General features: G+C 39.2%; 3 protein-coding genes across 3 annotated transcripts; 2 read left to right on the top strand and 1 right to left on the bottom strand.

Moving 5' to 3' along the window:
- The first annotated feature begins 972 nt into the window (after positions 1-972).
- On the top strand, positions 973-1,871 carry LOC150025474 (uncharacterized). Its single transcript, XM_090294053.1, has 3 exons — positions 973-1,364; positions 1,447-1,552; positions 1,632-1,871. Exons 1-3 carry the CDS (start codon positions 973-975, stop codon positions 1,869-1,871), a joined length of 738 nt encoding a protein of 245 aa, XP_090150179.1.
- Positions 1,872-1,964: 93 nt separating this feature from the next.
- Positions 1,965-9,798, top strand: LOC137824710 (uncharacterized). The gene is made up of 11 exons (XM_090294052.1): positions 1,965-2,248; positions 2,563-2,660; positions 2,994-3,245; positions 3,348-3,589; positions 3,682-3,888; positions 3,956-4,048; positions 4,133-4,234; positions 5,525-5,737; positions 7,038-7,146; positions 9,202-9,407; positions 9,601-9,798. The coding sequence occupies exons 1-11, from the start codon at positions 1,965-1,967 to the stop codon at positions 9,796-9,798; spliced, it is 2,004 nt and encodes a 667-aa protein (XP_090150178.1).
- Positions 9,799-13,326: 3,528 nt separating this feature from the next.
- Positions 13,327-13,698, bottom strand: LOC150025473 (uncharacterized). The gene has a single exon (XM_090294051.1). It carries the CDS (start codon positions 13,696-13,698, stop codon positions 13,327-13,329), a length of 372 nt encoding a protein of 123 aa, XP_090150177.1.
- Positions 13,699-15,587: the final 1,889 nt, after the last annotated feature.

The following is a 15,587-nucleotide window of genomic DNA, read 5'->3' as shown; positions in this document are numbered from 1 at the left end:
AGAAAGGTGGCATCAAGGCCATAAGTTCTAGTACCAGTAGGGGGTAACCTGACTCGTGAAGTACCCACGCCACCGCTGGGAGACCCTGGGACAGATACGACCCATGAGAAGGCCACATCCAGGGGAGAACCACGCGCGTGGTACAAGAGAAAGGTAGATACACTCCCAAGGTGAGTGGTTAGAGGTTGGGGCGCACGAGTTAGCACCCAGGAAGTCAACCCACGCGCCAGAAGTACTTCGAGGAAAGAGGGCTCACACAATGGAATAACCCTAAGTTGGGTTGCGGCGCTGTGGGACCCTCTGCGCAGAACAACGATCAAGTCAGAAGGGCACGTGGCAATAAGCACGTGTTCGTCAATGTTTTAGTGAAAGTTTGCTAAGGTGCGCGTTAATTTAGTTTACGAATCAAATGTTTCAAGGCACATTTTTATACGCTTTCAATGCGCTTTAACGCGCTTTAAATACAGAAGGTGTATAAAAAGGGGACTTGGGACATTTGAAAGGGATCCGAGTTTCGACCTAATTCTAGCAGCTTTACGCAAAGCAAAAACCCTAGTTGTTTTCGCTGCGCACCCACTGTGTGCACAAGACGATTAGGGCAACACAGTTTCAATCATTCACTATAGTTTTCGACCACCCTCAGAGCATTCAGTCATAGTGTTCTACCCGGGGGTGCGTCACCTTTGATGTTTCTCGCTAGCTAACTTGATCGTCGGAGTGCAAACGGCCGCGAGGGCGCCCCTTTGTTCACTTCTTTTCAGGTACTCACAGATGGAGCAAAACGAAGGCGCCCTAGCTCGTGAGGACAAGCCACGCATAAAGACAACCCAGGTCAACTGGCAGGAACATTTGTGTTTTAGAAAATTGTGCAATAAAGTTTTAAAAATGGATGAACTTGACCAGCTATAAAGTAGAGTGGTCCTCACATTGTGTCACATGGAGATGTTATTTCCTCCTTCTTTTTTTACAGTCATGGTTCATTTAATTGTGCATCTACTAGAAGATGCCAAGCTTGGAGGTCCCGTCGAATATCGATGGATGTATCCCATTGAGAGGTATCTAGGAAAATTAAAGTCTTATGTTCTTAATAAAGCACAAGCAGAAGGGCCAATAGCTGAAGGATACATGGCTGAAGAGGCTTTAACTTTTTGTTCGAGATATTTAGATGGAATTGAGACTGTATTCAATCGATTGCATCGTGTTAATGATGAGCCTGCAGTTGTGCCTTCTAATGAAAATACATTGTTCCCGCCAGTCAGAAAACCAGTTGGGGGTTTTACTTATTCCACTCTATCTACAAAGGAAAAGTTGGAAGCACATCGTCATGTGTTAACTAACTGCACCATAGTTGACCCATTTCTGCAGTAAGTTTTTGAACCATAGTGTTTTTTTTATAATTGATTTTCTCTTTAGTATTAACTTATATATTTTATATGTTTAACATAGGGAATTTAGAGATACTCTACGAAGACAACTAAGAAGTCGCACACGATCATCCTCTATGATAGACAAGAGGGTTCATAGAGAATTTGCAGAGTGGTTTTCACGTCGTGTATGTATATGATAAACATAGTTTTTTATTCATATATATATATTTATATTACATTTCATATGATAATTTTTTTTGTTAGATAAGGAATGAATCAATTGGTATCCATTCAGATGATTTAAAATTCTTAGCTATGGGTCCGATTGATTGTGCAAAGCGGTATAGTGCTTACAATGTTAATGGGTTCAAATTTCGTATATTGGAGCGTGACCTTTGGCTTAAAACACAAAACAGTGGAGTGTTTGGTACATTTGGAACAAGGAGTTATGCAAGTAGTAGTGATAATCAAATGCGGTTTGGAGGTGTACCGTATTATGGTTGATTGATAGACATAATTGAGATAAACTACCATGGTCGATTCTCAGTTGTTTTATTCAAATGTATGTAGACCAATACAACTACTTCTAGAGGGATTATGAGTGATGAGTATGGATTTACATTACTAAACTTTTCACGCTTGATCCACACTGGTGATAATGTTGATGATGAGCCATACATCCAGGCATCAGAAGCTCAAATGGTGTATTATGTAGAAGATGAGTTTGATAAAAATTGGTGCATACTTGTACATTTAAAGCCTAGAGACTTGTACAACATGGTTGAAGATGATGTTGACAATTTTCATGAATCTGAGCCATTTGAACAACAAAACATTGAAACATTATTTCTAGATGTGGAAGAAAATATACAACTAACAAGGTTTTTTTTACTATTTCATTTTAATTTATTATCCTACAACTTTGAATTTATGTAATTATTATCCTTGTTTTGCATGTGAAGCAATATTACCTTTGTAAAAATATGTTTATTATCCTTGTGATGCATAAATTTATGTGTTTATCTTATTGTTTGTAGACCACCTGAAGATGAAGAAAATACCAACCAATAAGAATAGTTCATCTGCAGCTTATCCTCCATCTCATCCAGGTATTATGTTCAATTTAAAATTTTGAGTTTTAATTTTCATTAATATGTAATTTTCATTAACTTCAAGAGTTTTATTGATTGTTAAGAATCTTGAAGATGAAATTTGCAAACTCAAGTAAGTCTAAGTCAGAAACTCAAGTGAGTAGTAATCCTTCAAGGCCTAGTACTCACCCTTATAAACCTGGTTAGATGTCTGAACTTTCATACAATTTCTTTGTCGTCTATAAATTTCATTCTTCAATATATTGATTTATTTGTAATTCACTTGTAACTTTGTGATTGATGCAGGACTTTAAACAAGTAATCCTAAAGGTATTCCATCTCCATTTCCCCATCCACCTCCATCTGCACCTCAAGAAGGTACTAAACATGCTCACCCTACACCTCCAACAACATCCCTTCCACCTTCAACTGCATCTCAACCAAGTAATTTGTTTTCACTTCTTTTTCAAATTTATTAATAATCACATCATTAGACACAATTGTTTTTTTTTTCATTGAGTTTATTTATTTCCAGGAACCTTGAAAGTTAGGATATGTTCAAAAGGTCATACCAACTCTGCTCCTACATTCATTGTTCAACCGCCAATAGCACCTCAATCTGATTCTCAGCCACCACATCAACATGTACATGTACCTGCACCAACAATACCTGGTATATCAGATGTATATTCAGAAAATGAAGAGGAAGAAGACGAGGAAGTTGAGATGCAAGTACATCAACAAAGGCCTCCAACCCGCAAAAGAGCATGGCTCGTTGATATCACTGGTAAGTCACTTAAAATCATACAATGTTATATATAGTTATGTAGTATTATTTTTCCGTTTAGTCTTATATCCCTTAAACACAAATGTTTTTAATATTTCATAGATGAGCAAGGAAAGAGAAACACGAAACAGCTAAGAACCAATGATGTTTGGCATCTACCTCCTAATGAAAGGATTCTTGTGAAATGGAATAATGAGGGACAACCTATTGCAGATGGTGGAGCATTATTGAATAGGTTCTTAGGTAGTATTGCAAGAAACCATAATGCATTTCCTATTAGTTATTCTATTTGGAGGAAGATTCCTAAAGTTTATAAAGAAGATATACTTAAAAACACTATTCAGGTAAATCATGTCTAAAGTTATACTATAATTAATTTTTTTTAATTTAAATATGTTATAATTATTGTTAATTTTATTTGTTGACTGTTTTGAAGGCTAAATTTGATATCCATTCTGACGTTCATATAAGTCATGTCCTTAAATCACTTAACACAAAATGGAGAGACCACCGACAAGAATTGTGGCATCAAAGGAATGATGGAACACGTACTAGAGATGAATTGATTGCAATGGCTCCAAAAGGAATAAATAGAGATCATTGGGCTTTGTTTGTGGATTACCGTTTGAATTCAAAAACGAAGGTATAACTAAAACATTTTTTTAGACATTTACATTTGGATTTATTAATTTTTATATGTTGATGATTAGGAAAATGCTCTAAAAAATAAAGAGAATAGGACAAAGCAAACGATTGCTCACACGGGTGGATCTAAGACCATTGCAAGGAAAAGAGATGAAATGGTGAAAATAATACATATGTTCATGTCAAATTTATGTTTTAATCTCTATTACAACATGTCATATAATTTTTCTTCATTTTAATAGGAAAAAGAGTGTGGCCACAAGGTTAGTAGAAGAGATATATGGATAGCTACACATAAGCATGCTAATGGAGCACTTGTGAGTGATGAAGCGAATGAAATTGGTGTAACTTTAATTCTAATAAAGTCTATAATTGTCAATCACACTTAATGTAAGTGTTCCGTCCGGTTGACCTGGGACGTCTTCGTGCGCAACCTCAACCGTCAGCTAGGGACTCCTTCCCACTGATTACCTGTGGATTCCTGCAAAGAAGGACAAAAGGGCGCCCTAGCGGCCGTTTGCACTCCGACGCTCAAGTCAGCCAGCAAGAAATACCAAAAACTATGCACCTCCGTATCGGAGCGCCGCGTATGGCACTCTGAAGGTGGTAAAAAGGAAACTATTTCTAGTGATTATTTTCTCGTTCTGGCAAAGATCTTTCCCCAGTCCCTTGTCCGTAACCTCAAGGCTCGAGAAAGCAACTAGAGAGTTTCTGGAAAATTTGCCAAAAGTTCCAACCCCGTTCCCAACATTCTCGGCGCTATTTAAACTACCCTAGCATTTAAAGCGTCTTAAAGCGCTTTTAATCATAAAACGTAACGCACTTAATTAACGCGTCTAATTAGAAAACGTAGCGCATTTAAGACGTTGAAACGCTTGGGAGCCTTTATAGTACCTTAAACGCTCGAAACAGAAACTGTATTAATGACTTTAATTACCTGGTGCCTGACTAAATGGTGTTTCTATTCTGACCTGGTTGTCGTACACGTGGAGGGCCTCACAGCGCCATGACCCCATCTGGGGACGTTTCTTCGTGTGAGTCCTCCTGCTTGGGAGTGCTACTGCGCAAGGGGTGACCTTTTGGGTGCCAACTCATGCCCCCAATCCTCTAGTCACTCACTCTGAGAGCGTATCTGCCTTCCTCTCGTACCCTGCACCCGGCTACCCTGGGCGTGACCCTCCTCTTGAGTCGTATCTGTCCCAAAGGCGTCTCTGGGGTGGCAGGGGTACTTCACGAGTCAGGCTGCCCTACACTGGCGCTATCACTATGGCCTTGAAGCCACCTTTCTCTTCTCTTTATCACAACCCCAGATTATCGGGACTTGAGGCCTTCCCACGGCGTCGCTCCCTCCATGGTCTTTCCTACCCATGGGTATCGGGGAACCGCACTGTGATTGCCTTGCTTTAATGATATTTGATCTTGGCGACGCCCTAGTTGGGCGACGCCTTCACCTAGGCGACGCCTCGCCTTGGCGACGCTTCCTCTTGGCGACGCTGGTACTTGGCGTCTCTTCACCTAGGCGACGCCTTGTGTTGACTTTGACTCCATGCGTTGACTTTGACCTTGACTTTGTCAACGCCCGGATACGGGACGGTACAGTAAGTTTAATTTATTTCTTCTTGTGTTCTTTGTAGGAAAAAATTGAAGCATATGAATTAACCTCATCATCACTCATATCTAAAGAAATATCAACAACCGATTCCTTAGTTTGTGTTTTCGGAAGCCAGGAACATTGTGGGCGTGTTAGGGGTTTAGGTTTGGGTTTGGGTCCTTACCCTTCTAAAGTGTTTGGTTGCAATGAACATTCATATAGTGGGACATCTTCCAATACAAATTTACAAAATCAGGTTCAGCTATATGAAGATGTTCATCTTTGGTGGTATAGTGTGAGACGTTTGAGTCATATTCGTAACTCTACATTACTAACTGTGTGAGACGTTTGAGTTCATTGCATGATTTGATGAATTTCATCAAGAAAGAATCTGTCGTTACTATCAGTCCTACACTTAAATAAAAGAAATAGAGTTAGGTCAATTATATTTTAGGTATTTGTTCGTTTATGGTATAGTGTTTTATTAGCGAGAAGATTAACTTAATCACATTTTAAGCATTTGTTCCTTTATACTACTGTTTGATCAGGGAGAAGATAGAGTTTAGCTTAACTGCTGTATTTTAAGCATTTGTTCCTTTATTCTACTGTTTGATCAGGGGGAAGATAGAGTTGTTTAGGTTAATTATGTTTTTAGCTATTTCGTCCTTTATGCTGCCCTTTGATTTATTATTAATTATTAATTATTAATATATACTCACCTTTTCACTTTCATCTATCCTTCTTTTTATATATCACAAAATCGGTCCCTTATTCTCTTTTACTTTTTTTCTTCTTTTTATCGCCCTTCTTCCACTTTTTTATTTTATAACTCTTTAGTTCTTCCTCTCTATATGTACCTTTATTCTTTTCCGAGATATATGTGCATCCTACATGGCTTTCATGATTTAACAGATAATTTTTTTACAACGAAAATAATTAAGATAAGTCACTTATATTTACAGTTGATAATAAGATTATATAAAAGATTTTACAAAACAAGAATAAATAAAAGACGACATCAGCATCATTCTAATACCTCACTTTTCATTTGTATACTCTTAAAAAAACACTGAAAGGTTATTTTGTTTTACAATTAGATTTAGTTGATAATCAGTGTCTTCAATTATTGGTCTTTGCTATCACTTATTCCACTATTTTACAAGACAACATTTCAATAAAAAGTAGATACACATTATTCTTTTAAATATGGTTTTGGTGAATCAGATTTCCAACTGCTGTTATACGGCTTCTAAAACATTTTTCTTTTAATATTTATTTATAGGATATTAATTAGTGTGGTGTTATGATGTGATATAAGTAGCCTAAATACAATCATGCATATTATTGTAAGTTCTGTTTTTTTAGAAAGTGGTGATTTAGTATAAAATAAAGAATGTGTGATTAAAGGATATAACTCTTTATTAATTAATTATATACTTTTTTTTTCTTAATTGTATATTATTATATTTTAATTGTTAGTATGGTATTGACTTATTTGATTTGGCAATAGTATTACGATAACAAGTGATTAATTTCATTTATTTTTTTTAAATTAGGTTTCTATGTTGACATCACAAGTCAATGAAATGAAGGCAATGATGACTTTTTTGGTGCAAAACTATTCAGGAGAGTTGCCTCATGATTTTGCTATGTTTCATGCATCCGGTAATCTTTATTAAATTAAAATATATTTTATATTATAATTGGAATGTAACTTATTATAACTATTTTTATATATTAGGCATCAAATCAAGGAAGTGTTCCTAATGATGAAACAAATGATCAACATCAAGAATCATAGTCGAAGAATGTTATTTAGTAGGAACTGTTTTATTATTCACTTTCTAAGATTTCATAGGTTTTAGTTATTTGTAGGTACTGTTTTGTTTGTATGGTATACAAAGAGGATTAACAAGGAGCTGCCACTTTATATTTTTAGTGTTGGTTTGTCTTTTCTTTTTTTTTAAACAATGAAAAAACTTTGTCTTTTCTCCCTAAACTTTTGTATGATTTTTCCAAGTTAATTTGAAGTTAGTTGGGGATTTTTAGCCACTAAATTAATGTTTTAAAATTTTTTGGATTTGAAATTTTAGAAACATCGTAGTTGGAAAGTTGCAATATAAATAACCCGGTTGGCTTTATACTGACGGACCCTTCCAGTAATTTTATTAGCAGCTACAGGAATAGGTGTTAAAAAGGTTTCTAGTAATGGTAAAAGAGTAGCCACAGGAATATCCTTCTATTTTGATTGAAAGAGATATTGCACATTTATATTTATTACATATTATGCAATTCTGCATTTTTCATTTTGTATTTTGATTGTATAATTCCAAATGAAAATTTCTATTCTACTTATGCTTGAGACTAGTCATTATTAATATTAAATTGATTAGAGAAAGTTGGGAAAATTTTGGATTTCGTAGGTAGTATTTAGTGTTCAAGTGAGAAGCATGGGGTATACTTTTAACCCAAATTTTAGACATGAGTTTCTCTCATTGATCCAGTTCATATACTTTTGGTTCTCAAATTAATCAAATCTTAGTGTACAGGGATCGCCTTTGTGCTTCTTAATATGACTTGTATGAAAAATTGAGTTTGATGGTACTTTTTTTAGCTTCTTACATAATTAAATAAATTGCATACATAAGATAGTACTGTCTCTTGTTAGATAAAATCAAAATCTGAAACTGTTAATCAAAATCAGATAGTATATTTAAATTAGCGCATTAAATAATCTCTCCATTTTAGTAAATATTATCTAAATAATAAGATAAGTATTACAGCCAAGTGTACAATGATATTATCTAAGTATACATAACAGGTTTATGTAACAACATGACTTGTAAAGGAAAACCATTGGGCTATTTTGATTTACCATATTTACTATTTGTTACCTACTTTTTTTTATATATACACCTCCTAAAAGTAACGGGGGTTTTCAAACCGTGGGGAATACCGGGGGTTTTCAAACCGTGGGGAATACCGGGGGTTTCCAAACCACCGGGAATACCAGGGGTTTCAAAACCGCCGGGAATAGCGGAGGTTTTAAACCGTTGGAAATAGCGGGGGTTTTCAAACCGCTGGTAACACTGGTAATCAATTAGCGACGCTGGATCTACCAGGGGAAAAGCAAACCGCGGGTAATGCACTTAACGGGGGTTAAAACCGCCGGTAATGCCAAATATAACCTCCGTTAAAAATAATTTTTTTTGTAGTGAGAGAATGGAAGGAAAGGTTTCAGCTCTTCATCACCTAGCATCTCAGTTGTATAGATGTTGGGGAAAACATCTTTGAGAGGTTGCATAGTTTCATCCCCCATATATTTCTCCCGATGCAACATACAAATATGTGTCATTTGAAAAGTCAAGTGCCCATAATATCAAACCCACTTCATAAGGAGTAAAGGTACAGTGATACATCAAAGCATGTAAAGGTACTTGAAAACATGTTGAACCCTGGGAGTGGTTACCTTAGTTGGTACCTAGGGGTTCTTCTGTTAAGATTTGATGCATTCCAAGGAGATAGATTTCTACCAGCTGTGCTGTCAAACTTACATGCACTGTAACAGAATGCAGCTACGCTGTTAAGATTACACCTACTGTAACAAAATTCTCTCCCAATGTAGAAACATGCATTATTATACTAGTTGATGCATAGTAAAGGGAAAGCATAAATAAATTGTTCATGCATATATACAAAGTACAGGAAATTGTTTTGAAGGTTACAAAAGGAAGTGTAAGCGGCAACGCATTTTAGCCACTGATGTGGACAAGTGTATGCTTGGAACGGAGTCACCTCAGGGTACTGTACATGTAGAGCTAGTCACAGGACACGTAGGTCGCCGTGAACGAGTAGTTAGTCTCTTCGCTGAACTCTTTGAAACAAGTTCAACTCGAGACTGGGGCCGACCTAAGCCAGCTGATGAGGTTCATGAAAGGGAGATTGGAGGAAGAAAGCTCGAACTTGGCTATGGGGCTAATATAAAATTTTATTTCAGTTGATGTGTAATGAGCAGTTCAAGGGACATTCTTTTTCCCTCAAGAGGGTTTTTTAACGAGGTCACCCGATAAAAAGTATTTGCAAAGGATGATTTATCATAACATTTATGTTAACTTGCAGGAACATGGCCTCGCCTTGGAAGATTTCCAACCGAGGGAACTTGAATATGGCCTCGTTTTGGAGGGACTCCAAGCGAGGCAACTTGAATATGTCCTCGTCTTGGAGGGACTCCAAGTGAGGGAACTAGAACAGTTACATAGCGACTCTCAAGTCGCAGCTCACCACCATTATGGCTCAAGCACCGGAACAGGTACATAGTGACTCTCAAGTCGCAGCTCGTCACCATTGTGGCTTGAGCATCGGAACAGGAACATAGCGACTCTCAAGTTGCAGCTCGCCACCGTTGTGGCTCGAGCATCGAATAGGTACATTGCAACTCAGGTGCACTGACCCTTGACTCAGTGAAATTCTGGACATGGGCACCCCTGATTGCAACATGCCACTGTTGTGGTTTGAGCCACTAAACAGGTACATAGCAACTCAGGCGCACAGACCTTCCGCTCATCGATATTTCAAGCGTAGGTGCTCCTGATTGCAGCTCGCCGTCGTTGTGGCTCGAGCCTAGCCTGGAAAGGAAAGTGACCTTGTCCAGTGAAACCCTGAGCTCAGGCGTGTCAAATGAATTTGAATGTAACAGGTTTATGGCGACTCAGGCTTGAGAAGCCTCTTGCTTTGAAGGATTTCGAGCATGGATTTTGGATGAAAGCTCGCCAGGCTTGAGCTCAGGTATGTGACCTTGCCTTGGAAGGTTTCCAAGCGATGAATTTGAATGTAACAGGTTCATGGCGACTCAGGTTTGAGAAGCCACTTGCTCTGAAGGATTTCGAGCACGGATTTTGGATGAAAGCTCGCCAACGTTTTGGCTCGAGCTCAGGTATGTGACCTCGCCTTGGAAGGTTTCCAAGCGAGGGAATTTGAATGAAACAGGTTTATGGCAACTCAGGTTTAGGAAGCCGCTCGCTCTGAAGAGTTTCGAGCGTGGATATCTGTAATGGCATCTCACCAACGTTTTGGCTTGAGTTAAGTAAGATGGCTTCTGTCCTAGTGTAATACTGAGCTTAGGACCTCAACCAGGACAACACTGCAGAAAAGTAAGGCACCATGAAGGTGTTCAAAGAAGAATGTGTAAAGGAAAATGTCAAAGTTTGGCATGACCAAAGTATGAGAAAAGTGGGAGGCCCACTACACCATGAGGTACAAGTTATTACGTGAACAACTCTGTCAATAGCTATTTGATTAATAGTTGCAATGAATTGTGAATTACCTTGTTTGTTTGAAATTCTTATTGGCTGATTAAATCATGGCATTTGCATTGTCTAAGGGGAAGGTAATTAATTGTATTGGCATTAATTGAACAAGTTATGATAGTCGTATCTAGTAGAAACATGCATTGTTATACTAGTCGATGCATAGTAAACGGAAAGCATAAGAGCATATATAAATTGTTCATGCATATATACAGAATACATGAAATTTTTTTTAAGGTTACAAAAGGAAGCGTAAGCGGCAACGCCTTTTAGCCACTGATGTGGACAAGTGTACGCTTGCAACAGAGTCACCTTAGAGCATTGTACGTGTAGAGCTAGTCACAGGACACGTAGGTCACCGTGAACAAGTAGTTGGTCTCTTCACTGAACTCTCTGAAACAATTTCAGCTCAAGACTGGGGGGCTTGTGTAATGGACCAGAGCTCGTAGAGCTCAGACCTCGGTGGTCGAATGTCAGTGCCTACGGCAGATGGTCAGCTCGGATATCTTTTGCATCGAGTTCATGGGCCTCTGGTTTGGGCTCAAGTATGTGCATAATGATTTTCATACATGTATTTGGCATGATTATTTGCATATAGGGCCTGGTAGGTCAACAATACATATGTTAATAGGACTAGGGTGCATTTAGTGCATTTGGGTCTAGCTTAAGTGAAACGCTCTCTGTCAGCCCAAGCCCAAGTACGCTAGGGTTTGATAGAGCAGTGGGCATACATGGTACGTGAGCACACATGCATGATACGTAATGGCATATGCATGGTAGTGATACGTCAAAGCATGTAAAGGTACTTGAAAACATATTGAACACCGGGAGTGGTTACCTTAGTTGGTAGCCAGGTGATTATTCTGTTAAGATTTTATGCACTCCAAGGACAACGGTTCTGTCAAACTTACACGCACTGTTTTTTTTTTTTTTATCAGCAACGAATGAATAAAATTTAAAGGGAACACTTCAGGGGTGTCCCAACCCGTATACAAAAACCTTAAAAACTGAAAAAACTGAAACTTAAAACGCATAACAACATAGTACTTGTTAACCATGAGAAAAGCCAACCTATATATGATTTTACCCATAGACCCCAACACAACGACCCAACAAAAAAAGTCTTTACCCTCCACCTATACCAGACAAAACTTAGCCCCTAACAGGGTCACCCAAACCTGCACAGCACATCCTAACAACACCCATCAAAGCTGCACATCCAATCTCGGCACAAGTCCCCTGCATCAACCATACGCCAACCGCACACTGAGAGTTGGGCTAGGTGAACAATCTCTTCTACATCAGTTGTCCCCTGCTTGAACACCACCAAATTTCTTTGGTCCCACATACTTCTAACAATAGCAACCCATACACCCTTCCAAATCTGATTTTGTTTAACACTCAGATGAGGTAAATAAAAACTCTCAAAGTGTATTAAAATATCCTTATGCTGCACAAATGTAATGCCAAACCATCTGAAACAGAGGATCCATACCTTCTGCGCATAGGCACAATCTAAAAAGAAGTGTTGTGCTGTTTCTTGCGTTTCCTTGCAGAACACACACAGAGAAGAGCTTACAACCAATCCTTTCCGGATAAGATTGTCATAGGTTGGAAGTCTCTCGATCAGAATTCTCCAAGCTGTATAAAGCGCTTTAGGGACAGCTATAGCTTGCCAGAGTGAAGAGAAGATGTCCTGCACTTCATTATTTGCTGAACTACACAATACTGAGTAGGCAGACTTCACAGAAAACTCACCATCTTGTTCTCCATTCCACACTAAAACATCATTTCTATATTTGCGAGGGGTCTTTCTCATAATAAGGCTAAGCAAATCTTCCTCCATCACACTTTCCCACTTGATGGACCTTCTCCAACTTAGCCTCCAACTCCACCCATTATCCTCCCAAACACCCATTTCGCCCAGCACCTTACCTTGGTCCAGCGAAACCGAATACAACCTAGGGAACAACACTTTGAGCTTAAGGTTCTCCACCCAAGCATCTTCCCAGAACCTGACCTTATCCCCTGCTCCAACATTCCAACCAATCGATTTATGGAACCATCTTGTCCCCTCCCCCTCACCAGTAGCCCTAGATAGGTCTTTCCACCACCAGAAGTAGTAGTTGTTAGACACTTCATGTCCTACTCCCTCCCTATCATACTTAGAGACTAGGATCTCCTTCCATTTCCCCTTTTCCTCACTCAACATCCTCCATTTCCATTTTGCTAGTAAAGCACAGTTAAACGTTCTAACATCCTTGACCCCTAAACCCCCTTCCTCCTTTGGCTTGTACACAGTGCCCCAGCTGATCCACGAGATACGCTTATTTTCCACCCCCCATGCCCATACAAACCTCCTCTGAATACTAGCAACCGTCTTGCACACTGATACTGGCGCTTTAAATAAGGACAAATAGAACAAAGGAACGGATGTTAGGACCGATTTAACCAAGCAGACTCTACCTGCTAGTGACAAGCATTTCCCCTTCCAAGCACTAAGTCTAGCTTTAACTTTATCCATCACTGGCTCCCAGAATTACATTCTCCTAGGGTTCCCACCTACTTTTAATCCCAAGTACTTGAAAGGAACCTGCACTAATCCGCAATTGAGACTTCCAGCGTAGGTTTCTAACGAGCTCCTACCAACCTTGATACCTGCCAACTTAGATTTATGGAAGTTGACTTTGAGACCATATGCCAGCTCAAACATCCTGAGAATTGCCTTAATTGTAAAAACATTAGAGAAAGAGTCTTTACACATAAAGAGTGTGTCGTCCGCAAACTGCAGCATGCTACACTCTATCTCATTTCTCCCCACTTTCACTCCTCTTAAAAGGTTTTCCTTAGAAGCAGAGCGTACTAGGCCAGCCAATCCTTCCGCCACAACAAGAAAAAGGAACGGAGCCATGATCCCCTTGCCTTAGACCCCTAGTTGGTCTAAACTCCTCTGTCGGACATCCATTGACCAGAACAGATATTGTTGCTGATTCTAAGCAGCCTTGCACCCACTTAATCCATCTCACATGAAACCCCAGCCTATTTAACATATCCAACAGGAAACTCCACCTGACCGAGTCATATGCCTTTTCGAAATCCACCTTCAAAAACACACCACTCCTCCGCCTTCTTCATACTTCTTCAATCACCTCATTAGCTACCAGAACACTCTCTAGCAGCCCCCTACCTTAAATGTAGGCTGATTGGTTTTCGTCAATGACCAAAGGTAGAACAGTCTTAATCCGATTCGACATGACCTTGGTAATGATCTTATACAAAGCTCCCACAAGAGAAATAGGTCTGTACTGATCAATCGTGGTAGGATCCTTTACCTTTGGAACTAGAGCAATAAAGGACGCTTTACACCCCTTCGGGAGGATCCCAGTCTCATGAAAACTATGTATTGCTTCCATAATATCTTCCTTTAGGGTCTCCCAGTTGGCTTTAATAAAATTAAAGTTAAAACCATCTGGACCCGGGCTCTTAGTCCCCTCACAATTCCACACTGCCTCCCTTACTTCCTCCTCAGAGAACACCTCAATCATCTTCAAGCTGACCTCTTCGGGAAGAGATCTGAATTCCACATTTTCTCTACCAATTTTTGCTGGCTAACAATTTCCAATCTTCTTAACTTTTCACCCTCCAACAAGTCAGATACGCCATCCTTGACATCAAGATCCTCAATCTCCTTCAAAATCCTGCGCTTTTCGTCCTCAAGATTCCCAAACACACTCCTATTAAACTCTTTGAGATCCAACTTCAAAAGTTTGAGTTTCTCTTTAACTTTGGTTATATTGTTGCCCTGCACCTCATAAGATCCCCATTTATCCCTCACAAAATCCTTAAAACCAGGCTCCAGTAGCCATGCATCAATAGATTTGAAAGGTTTTGGGCCCCAATCTTTAATCCAGGATTTCACCACTATTGCACAATGATCCGAAACTTCCCTTGTTTGTACGTATTGCTTGCTCATAGGCCACACTTGGAGCCATTCTTCGGATACCAGAATTCTATATAGCCTACTTTTTGCGGACCCATCTGCCTTAAACTAAGTGAACTTCTTACCTACAATAGGCAGATCCTCCATAGAATTACTACCAATGAAATCATTAAAGTCCCTGATTTCCTTTTTGTTGCTTGCATTTCGTCTAATACCTTTCCTTTCCGCAGCACACCTGACTGCATTAAAATCTCTGCAACAACACCACACCTTATCTTGATGAATACTTCTAATAGCAGACACAACCTCCCAAATAGCAACCTTCTCACTTGGATTACAAGCAGCATAGACATTAATTATAATACAAGAACAGTTCGACTTTACATGGTGCCCCACAACAGCAATAAAACCTTTCCCTACAGTATGAGACACATAATGGAAAGCTTCCTTGTGCCACATTGATAACGTGCTTCCAGCCCCATTCACACCATCATTATGCACCCATCCCACCTTATTATCTCCCCACAGAGAAAAGCACCTGCTATCTGAAAACTGAGTTAGTTTTGTTTCTTGCACACACACAAACTCCGCACCCTCCTTACCAATAATATTTCTAAGATATTTAGCCTTCACTCCCCCCCAGCCCTCTGACATTCAGACTGATAACGATCATGGGATACCTCCTCTGTCTCCCTCCATAAAATTTCTCAAGACTTGGTTGTCCCTATCCTCCAAGGTTTCCATTTCCTTAATTAACATGCCTGCATCCCCAGAACAGGTTGTCCCTAAACGTTTTCCTACTTCCCAAAGCCTAGTAACTTCCGATTGGGTGGCTTCCCTTCTAAGACGATTGTTGCATT

The sequence above is a fragment of the Phaseolus vulgaris genome, chromosome 8 (assembly GCF_051622355.1).
Source record: "Phaseolus vulgaris cultivar YP4 chromosome 8, ASM5162235v1, whole genome shotgun sequence".
NCBI lineage: Eukaryota > Viridiplantae > Streptophyta > Magnoliopsida > Fabales > Fabaceae > Phaseolus > Phaseolus vulgaris.
Note: the sequence above shows the minus strand (reverse complement) of the source record. Positions and strands in the feature narration are given on the sequence as shown.

Coding starts and splice junctions, on each gene's coding strand:
- LOC150025473 (XM_090294051.1), bottom strand. CDS start 13,698: ATGGCTCCGTTCCTTTTTCTTGTTGTGGCGGAAGGATTGGCTGGCCTA.
- LOC137824710 (XM_090294052.1), top strand. CDS start 1,965: ATGAGTGATGAGTATGGATTTACATTACTAAACTTTTCACGCTTGATC. Junction 3,590..3,681: donor TACTTAAAAACACTATTCAG/GTAAATCATGTC, acceptor ACTGTTTTGAAG/GCTAAATTTGATATCCATTC. Junction 5,738..7,037: donor ATACAAATTTACAAAATCAG/GTTCAGCTATAT, acceptor TTTTTAAATTAG/GTTTCTATGTTGACATCACA.
- LOC150025474 (XM_090294053.1), top strand. CDS start 973: ATGGTTCATTTAATTGTGCATCTACTAGAAGATGCCAAGCTTGGAGGT. Junction 1,365..1,446: donor ATAGTTGACCCATTTCTGCA/GTAAGTTTTTGA, acceptor TGTTTAACATAG/GGAATTTAGAGATACTCTAC. Junction 1,553..1,631: donor CAGAGTGGTTTTCACGTCGT/GTATGTATATGA, acceptor TTTTTTTGTTAG/ATAAGGAATGAATCAATTGG.